This window comes from Carassius carassius, chromosome 22, assembly GCF_963082965.1.
Source record: "Carassius carassius chromosome 22, fCarCar2.1, whole genome shotgun sequence".
NCBI lineage: Eukaryota > Metazoa > Chordata > Actinopteri > Cypriniformes > Cyprinidae > Carassius > Carassius carassius.
The window spans coordinates 9,647,947-9,657,688 of NC_081776.1; the positions used below are offsets into that span (position 1 = coordinate 9,647,947).

General features: G+C 36.7%; 1 protein-coding gene across 2 annotated transcripts; it reads right to left on the minus strand.

Moving 5' to 3' along the window:
- Positions 1 to 594: 594 nt before the first annotated feature.
- LOC132098900 (kelch domain-containing protein 10-like) lies at positions 595 to 9,238 on the minus strand. 2 transcript variants are annotated; one of them, XM_059505173.1, is made up of 10 exons: positions 8,946 to 9,238; positions 5,342 to 5,434; positions 3,497 to 3,718; positions 3,224 to 3,378; positions 2,990 to 3,138; positions 2,770 to 2,854; positions 2,506 to 2,572; positions 2,369 to 2,416; positions 2,146 to 2,285; positions 595 to 1,963 (listed from the first exon to the last, which is right to left on the minus strand). In XM_059505173.1, the coding sequence occupies exons 1-10, from the start codon at positions 9,028 to 9,030 to the stop codon at positions 1,754 to 1,756; spliced, it is 1,254 nt and encodes a 417-aa protein (XP_059361156.1). In that variant the 5' UTR covers positions 9,031 to 9,238; the 3' UTR covers positions 595 to 1,753. The 2 variants fall into 2 exon arrangements, with proteins under 2 accessions (XP_059361156.1, XP_059361157.1); XM_059505174.1 differs by lacking the exon at positions 5,342 to 5,434.
- Between the last annotated feature and the right edge of the window lie 504 nt (positions 9,239 to 9,742).

Consider the following 9,742-nt stretch of genomic DNA (forward strand, 5'->3'; position numbering starts at 1 on the left):
ACACCACCAGTTTGAAGTTTATTATTTATTCAACAATAAAACCCAAAACTGTTACAGGTAACCAGTAAGTACCTTGAACATTTGCTGGACAACTGAGGAATCGAAGTCCAGCGAGACCCCTCATTTAAAAAAAAAAAACAAACAAACAAAAAAACACAATTGTAGGGACTCTCGTCATTCCATCCAGACGGAGTGAAAATTTTCACTGTGCTGCTGAAATCATTTCTAAAAATAAATGTGGAGTTGTCAGTCTGCACGTCGCCTGTATGACAAAGCCCCCTTAAATCCTGACCCACGCAAACAGTAATCCAGTCATGCAGAAAGATGATGGCAGAAGGTGGATGGGTAGGCACATATTATGGGCATGTATGTGACCTAATACCAGAAAGAAGCTACTTTGTCAACATAAATCAAATTTAACTGGGTTTAGTAGCAATTATTAACCTTTTAACATTTAACTCAACTACATCAATTGCTGGTGCCTAATGAACATAGTTAAATGGCCAAGAATTGTAACCGGTTACATAACCCAACAAGGCAAAATGCATTAACTCTGAATTCAAGATGCTGTATTTGTCATTGCGACCAGATATGTTTTGAATTCAGCAAAGTAAAAGATGCTCCGCTACATTATTGCTAAATGACAGGAAGGTTATCTATCCAAAATATCATTAGCATTGTGCTGACCAAACAGTTTTACATTTAAATAGTTTTATTTTTGGTAAATGCATCAAGTGCTAGAAAGCTTGATGAAAATGGTAAGTGTGCATTTTTTGCATTATAAATTCAGGTCAGCTTGTTCTAGAAAAGAATTTGAAATAACTAATAATAATAAAGTGCTTTTAGCAAGGCTTTGTTAAATTTAGCACATCACGTCTTGATCAGTAAAGGCACTGTGAATGTGTCCGTTTGAACATATGAGGGATGATTTACAGAAAAGCATTTTATTTCAGTAAAACCATTAAAAGTAATTTTAGGAGCACCTTATTCACAGTGATGTAACGATTGGTTTACAAAACTGAGTGAAACATGGGAACAGCTCTGCCGAAACATCACTTGGTCTGGTGTTTGTGCCTTAACTGCAAATCTGAGCAACAGCATCCAACCTAAAAATCAACATTCTCTGTCAAATCCCATTTTGTTAAAACATTTAATTTTTCAACACTTTTTCACTTAAGTAAAACCTTAAATCCCAATCCCAGACATCAAGAGTTCTCCATAAGTCTGTTCAGATATCCAAACAGTTGCCTTGAAACTCTAACTCTAAGCTAATCGAACTCTGGTCACATCTCTGCTGATTTAATATTCACTCTGTGATGTGGTGATTCATAAAATGTAAATAATTCTTTGACAGGAGAGGAAATCAAATTAAGATACATCATTAAAATCTACTCGACATGTCCCCCAGGTCACTACTGAAGGTCAATAAATAACAATATTACAATCTCAAGAAAGAAAAAAAAAAAGATACTTTCAGGTCGCTGACCCATAGATCTTTCTCTCTAATGGATATTTATGTTTTGTATTGATTTTCAAATCATTAAAAGGTGCATAGCAAAACAAAAAAGGCATTCTACAGTTTTTGGTTTTAAGGCGGGCTTTGTTAGGATGGGGTTCCTTAGTTGAAATCATCCACACACTGGCTTCAAGTGCTGCCCATAATCAGCTGCAAAAAAAAAAAAAAAAAAAAAAAATAGGTACACGCACAGTACGTACACAATCTGTCTCTCACACTCACAGTCCCCTCGCCTCTTTATTTCAAGCGTTCAATGAGTTCCTGGGTGAGGCCCAAGTTTAGCAGCTGTATCGGGGTAAGTTGGGCCAGGTGTGGGAAGGCTTTGAGCAGACGCTCCCAGCACAGCTCCAGCAGACTGGGCACTACCAGCCAGATCTTAAATAAGGAACCAGTCCGCTTATTCTCATGGATGTTCACCACACCACCATGGATGTACATGCAGCCGGCCTGAGAGAGAGAGAGAGAGAGAGAGAGAGAGAGAGAGAGAGAGATAGAAAAAAAGGACATTTAGAACGATTTTAGATTTTTATTAGTGGAAAATTGTTTACCACAGAGTAAACATTAAATAAATACGTAAATAATATAAATACATAATTCAAAATATTAAAATGAACTAAGTATGAACTGACTGGGGTAACAGCAGCACAGTGGAAGTACGCAGGTTCAGGCATCACTGCAGGTAGTTTATTCCACTGAAACGTCAGCAGGTTGATTTTCCACAGGTCGTCTAGTATTACTTCACCATTGTAACCTCCACATATAAATACATCTGCCACAAAGAACAACAGCAAATCACACACTGAGCCCTACAACGGATCATAAACTCAACAATTTACATTATTAACGCCTTACCATTTTTAATCTGCACAGAACTATGACATCTCCGAGGGGCTGGGAATCCTGAAAAATAAAAAAAGCACTGATTAAGCATGAACTTTTACAGTAGGCTTTCCATTGTCATATGTTAAGTCAAGAATTGCATTACGAACCTATTCGTTCATGAGGCTTAGTTGTGATTTCCTCCCAGGAATTTGTTTCAAGGTTATATGCATGTATCTGATACAAACATTTGGGAAAACTGTCATTAAAATTTCTGAACAAAATCATTAAGAATGCAAATGACAATTTAAGTATGAACTAAATGAATGTTTTCATATTTCTTGAGCAAGGCCCATTAGCTCCAGTAAACAACTGATGTCATGTAACACAGTGAATACTGCCTTAAAAATGGCAATTAATGGAAACATTTGTACCTTGTCTAATGGGTAGGAAGTCCAGGAAGTTCCCCCTCCTAGAATATAGATCCTCTGTCTATCATGGGCTATCTCATGCCTATATCTATACAAAACAAATTTAGAATAAAGTTTGGCATATCTGTTCACAGACTGACATTTTAGCATCAGACAAAAAGTGGTGGCATGCATAAATGTGTTCAGTGACCCTATCTTGGTTTAAAAGGAAATCAAAGGTTACCGCTCCTCCGGCAGGTCATCTGGAGGGTTGTTGGGTTTCAGATGAATCCACTCACGTGTTGTCAGATCCAGTCTGTGAAGATCTGTGCTGTAGATGTAGCCTGTCGTACCTCCAAATACATATAGGAAGCCGTTGATTATGGCCATCGCCTTCAAAACAAATTAGGGATCACTCAATTAATCAATACCAGTTAGTATGTTTACTAGTAAACATCAGAACTTAAGGCTTTTGTACCTGTCCATATATTCGATTGGGTTTCTTGCCCCTGCAGTTGAGGAGGGACCAACGTTTGTATTTAACGTTGCAGACGTGAACATCATTTCCGTTGTTTTCCCCAAACGGGATTCCGGTCCCGCCAAAAACAAGCAGGTTGTTTCCGTGCAAAACAGCTGTGTGATGTACAAAGATGACAAACAGGCTAGAGTAATCGATTCTTGGGATTTAAGAATCAATATAATTTCTTAAAAATGAGAATCGATTAAGATAGATAGACAGAACACATTTTACCTGACATTGAAGCCAGTTCAGTAGGCATGAAACCCTCTGTGCGGATCTGTTGCCATGTTCCTGTGGCGAAGTGGAACCTCCACAGCTCCCTGAACAGAGGGTAGTCTTCATTCTCTGAGCCACCTGATTCGTCATAGTCGGGGTTATACCCTCCAAACACATAGAGGTTGGTGTTGTCAGCCACACAGCGATGGCCGCTCCGGGCCGGGGGGGCTCTTTGACCTACAATGACAGATAGCAGCATATAGATGACAAGACCAAAGATAAACTACTACACAGTTCAGTTAGTGGCGATGATGAGAGGTCCTCACTGATTCTCTTTCTTAAAAGGTAGAAGGAATGATTTAAGATGCGGAGAGAAAAAAAAACGAGATCCAGTGTTTGCTGCTGGATTTGGAATGTACGGCAACAAATTATTCTGAGAAACCACAATACAATGTCAACGGGACAATTCTGGAAAGCAGGAAGGAGGTTCTTCACAAAGTCACCTGTGAAACAAAATGACAACTGTATTATTAGTTTATAGTTACAATAACAGTAACATATTAGCCATTCTGGTTTTATTAAATTTAAAAAGGTAAGCAGTTGGAAAACAAACAAACAAAACAAATTTACCTACATTTCAGACATAAATGAGTAGATCAACACTCATTTTTAATTAGATCAGCAATAAAGTGAGCAAATCCAACCACATCAATCCTACATGAAATGCATACTTCAGGCTGCAAATAAAAACCCGAGTAAGCTTCATAATCTACAACCAGATTTATTCAGAATTTTATAACAGGATACAGATATGGAATCGACTAGATTCAGGAATCAGGATTAGATTTAGATGAACTTCCTTCCCTTAGACAAAGCTCTAGGTTTAGTTAATTAAATGTTCATGTCAAAGAAGCTATAGCCACTCTCCCCCAAACACAATTCACAGAAACACAATCAGGAGTTCAGCTGAAACAACTCCATTTCTAAATAAATGCTATTATTTATTAATATAATAATAAAATCTGTTGTTATTATAACAATATATATATATAGTACACACACACACACACACACACACACACACCTATTATTTTTTGTTTACTATGATTGTTATTTTAACAATAAAAACTGAATAATGTTTCATCTATATTATTACTACAATCAATAATATAAATACATTAATATATTGTTACTATTATTAAACATTATTAAAATGAAAACAATACATTTTTAAATACATGAATAACATTTCGAGAGAGAGAGAGAGATTTCGAATTGAGGAATAAAATTTTATAAAATGGCAATTCACAAAATATGCATACAACTTTTTTGTCCCAGTGTATAAACCTTTGATAAGGTGACACCCAACATGGTTAATTCATCTTTTGAATCTCTGAAAAGAACTGATCTGCACAGTCCAAAGGTAAACTATGATCACGGCACGTGCAAGCTAGCAACCACACCCTGGCAAATTTCCTGGCAGTGAAACCCGGATGCTGCATCTGAGTGGGATGAGCTAATAAGGATGGGAGGGAACTAAAAACAAAACTGACACAATCAATAAAAATAAAAAGGACCAATACACATCCCTCACACACAACCAGACAAACACTTTGACCTTTCCCGTTTTTTTTCTTTAACACCCAAGCCATCCTGCCCCAGCTTTGCCCCCACTGAAAGCAAAGCAGAAAAAGCCCTGGCATTTTTTTCTTTTCTTTTCTTTTTTTCTTGACACCACAGTGATTTAGAGCAGTTTTGAAGAGAGGTAGGGTGGGGACAGCATGGGGGAAGCCTCCAGATTTGTCATGTGGGTTTTCTTTTTTGAAGTTCAGTAAAAGGCGGACATCGCCTATTACCCACCTTCTCTTAAAAACCTGTTAGGGATCCGTAGAGTGGGGCAGGGCTGGCCAAGGAGTCTTCGAGCTTGTACCCAGGAAACTCTCTTCTTAGAGCCTGTTACCACAATTACCGCAGTCAGACAGACAAAACAACAACAAAAGGACAATGGCAAAATAAAGGAACACATAAACAGACAAACACCGTACCCAACACTCAAGGGGTCAACAAATGGGTTGTCAAATGAAAACAAAGACTAATGTACATCAAAAAGTGATTTGGTCACATCCTATAGGAGAAAAACCTCCTCACTGCCACACGTCCCACAGTTTAATTAATCTGTGCAATAACAAAAAAAAAAATATTCATTTGCACTTTTCACACGTAAAAAAATAAATACGAGCTCACATTGTGTCAATCACATTTACACACTGCCTCTGAAACTTTGTCCCATCATATATATATATATATATATATATATATATATATATATATATAAAGATTTTCTGCATTTTTCCCATTTTGAGAGGTGTTCTGATTATTTTGAGTCACCATACAAGCGAAGTGATAAAGTGATGGAACTCTCCTTGGATTGGATGATGGATCCAATATTCCCTCTTTCTTTTTCTCTTTTTAAGAAGAAAGGACAACAAAATCATCCAATTCCATTTTGTATTTGTTCAGTGTGCAAGGTTTCTAAGAGATTCATCCAAAAAGGCCACAATATTTAAAAGAGTACTAGCACTAATGCTCAAGCAAAACCCCTTTGGTACTAGTGCATGAACAACACATTCACAGGACAAAATCAAAAAACATGTACATTTGTACCATACTATAACACAACAATATGCTGCTGTCTGTAGAAGGGAGTAAAGTTATAACAAGAAAACAAAGGTGCAAAAAAATAGTGTTTCCATTATCAACCTAGGGGGGAAATACAGTATTTAAACTAGGATTTACTAGAATAATGAATATTAGGATATTTGGTGCCGTTACTAAATGCTTTGGGGTCAGTTTTTATTTTATTTTTAAAGAAATGAATACTTTTATTTATGCCAGGATTATTATGATCAGAACTGAGAATAAAGACATTTACAAGGTTAAATGCTGTTCATTTGAACTTGAATTTCCACAAAAAAAATATTAAATGAAATGTTCCTTGCGACTGGAGTAAGGGCTGCTGAAAGCTTTAAAATATATGAAAAAAAAAATCAGTTATTTTAAATAAGTCATAATATTTCACAACATTAATGTTTTACTGTATTCAAGTTATAAAAAGCAGCTTTGAATGAACATGAGAGACTTCTTAAAAAATTAATCGGGGTTTCCACTCCTTTTACCACTTAATTCCCACGATTTTTCTAAGCGGTTGTGATTACTGGATAAGGAACTGGCAATTCAAAATCAACAAAATATTTTAGAGATGAACACAAATTTAAATTCACTCTATAAACTTCACAAACCTATATTATTTTGTATTAATTCCATGACTTTTCCAGGCCTCCTGATATTTACAGCTCTGTTTAATGTACTGTGTTGATAATGAATTCAATGTTTGGAAACATGAAAACACACTGATAACTGGTTTGAGCATACTTTGGTTTAAGCATATGCACTGGTTTCTATTGGCTCTACAGAAAGCAAATGATAGTTGCACAACAGTGATGTTTGGCCGAGCGATGCTATGCAGTTGCTAAGCGTTCTGGACCATCAGAAGTCACCCAAAGTGTCAGAACAGACAGTAAGCCCTTTCAGAAGATGTCCACACAAGACATGAAAACCTCTGGCCATGACAGCACATATTACTATTGCACGAAGCGAAGTCACCTGGTTAGATTTAAGGTTTTTATGATTTTCATTTGCAAAAGATCATCTAAGCGCAATATTTTCATTAAACCAGTTGCCTCCAGACAAGAAGCGTGTATTATGCATGTGCATTAGGGCTGCACGATATTGGGAAAAAATTACATTGCGATATTTTATTTTTCTGCGATATATTGCGATATGAAATCTAATCTAATTTTTTCTTACAAACAAAAATGGGGTAAGCACACTTACATTCTCATTTTAAATGATTTAAACATCGACACCATCGTGTCAATTGATTAATATGCGTGAGGGAGAGAGAGAAAGTCAGCACTCGTGTTGTTTGAAGACGGTGAGCGTGCGGCCTCTCCCTCTCTCTCTCTGCCCTGTTAAACTGACAGGACTTAAAAACACATGCAAATGATAAACTTTCACTCTATGATGGTTAAGCTGTGCAATTAATCCACGAATCACATTCGTCAATGGCTGGGGAGCAGCTGGCCCGTACAGTTAATGAATAACGGATCAGCTACGACAGCCTACATCGCACATCCTGCGATGTGACTATCGTGGATTCGTACATTGTGATATCGATGCTTAAACGACACATCGTGCAGCCCTAATGTGTACCATTTAACATTCTGCGTTCATTCCAATCCATGAAGCCTGTTATGATGAATACATAAGATGTGCATAGTGTAACTTTTGCACAAGTATAAATTTTGATGGCTAGAACTGCAGGCTATGAGATGGGTGCTGTGACTGTGAACATCATTAAATGTCCTGAAGTCACACAGCAGTACGGTTTTAATGCATTACAGCTACAGAAACTATCACTGCGTATGTCTTACAGATGAAAGATTAGAAAAGCAAAGCTCACAGGATATTTACACTGTGACTTTGAGTAGATCCAGACCCCAGGTCGGAGACGGACTTTTATTTACTCATGGAGTTGTATTTACCCATGTGCTGATCTGTGGCACTATTTAACAGTCCAAACAAACAGCCAAGTGAAATACATCCCTGAACTATAAACATTACACTAAACACCAAGCAATTCTGTGTATGAGCCTCGGCACATTCATTCTTTTTACTGCTGGTGTGCATTAAAAATCATTTAGTCAAACATTCAAACAGATCTGAACGTTTACATTTAATCTACAAATATAAATAGATACTTTAGTAACAAATTTACCCTATTTATTCAGTAGATCACTATGCTGACGATTACGAAGTTATTCCAAACAGGTTTGTTTAAAATTTTAATCTGCAAACCAATGACATAGAGTTAAAGCACCGACTGTTATTATAAATTTCCACATCTAACAACTATATTGCCATATTTTGTATTTCATAACACCTCATAATCACCTCATATTTCATAAGACCTGATTAAAACGTTACAAGCAAGTATAAAAGTAAGAAAAAATATTCCCATCCTCTTCATTTACATCATAAATAAATAAAATAAGTCTGACAGATGTGACGTTAGCTAAAATGCAAGACTCAATCTACAAGTTAACGTTACCAGTATTTAATTCAACTTTTTTTTACAGACAAACTAACAACACATGACAATGCACAGCCTTTTGCCAAATATGACATGTGATAAATATAATAATTACACATGTGCATTTATAAAGTTTGTAACCAAAACAAAGACATTAGCGACTCGGCTAACGCTAAATGCTATTAGCGCTATATGTAAAAATACAAAATAACTGTGCTTTACTGATAGAAATGAGACAGAAATTGATGTTTATGGAGGAAAATATTGTTATGTTTGTGCTTAATTCAAGCTGTTAACTGACTTCTCACTGACCTGCAGCTCTTAGCGGAGGCCTTCCAGACAGCTGCTCAAACTGATTGAGTCTGTCCGGGCTATGAGCTCCTTCTGCGGCAGACATCGCTCCGGGAATCACGCTGAAATCATCCACCTACAGTCACGCATTCGCAGACGACGGGGCTTCCTTCAGCAGACAGAGGCGAACCGCAGAGCAGAACTCAGCCCATCCTTCCCTCGAAGAGACGTTTGAACGAAATAGATGGACCTGACCGGTTAGGATCTCCTTTGCAATGAACGTGAAGGTAGAAACGCTGGTGAAAACCAAGATGGCCACACACACACACACACACACACACACACACAAAAACCACAAGCCATGAATATAATCAGATGGTTTTATGCCTTTCACAATAAAAGTCTTCATCGTAAACGTCAAACTTTACAATCAAATCAGCTGATTTGACTTAAATACTTCAAGCTGACCCAAAACGTCCAATACAAATAAATAAATAATTGTTGTAGCTTGTCGCATAAATTATATTTCACGTTTTTCGATATTTTGTGTAAAGAAATAAAAAACATCAGATTGTAATCCTAAATGCCGTGTCATGCATTAATTTCAAAATTAATGGGGTATTTATTATTCACCAAATTAGAAAAATAGACACTGTTTATCTAAAAAAACAAATACTGAAAAATAGTCTCACATTTATCTAAGCAATACTGTGGCCAGTGACTGTTAAGACTGAAGAACTAGACTGACTAACTATTAGTTAGCTAAGAGATAATCAGTCTCACTTTTCTGATTAAAAATTGGGCCAATCCACAATAAA

Coding starts and splice junctions, on each gene's coding strand:
- LOC132098900 (XM_059505173.1), bottom strand. CDS start 9,030: ATGTCTGCCGCAGAAGGAGCTCATAGCCCGGACAGACTCAATCAGTTT. Junction 5,435..8,945: donor GCCTCCGCTAAGAGCTGCAG/GTCAGTGAGAAG, acceptor TTGTGGTAACAG/GCTCTAAGAAGAGAGTTTCC. Junction 2,417..2,505: donor TAAGCCTCATGAACGAATAG/GTTCGTAATGCA, acceptor TTTATTTTTCAG/GATTCCCAGCCCCTCGGAGA.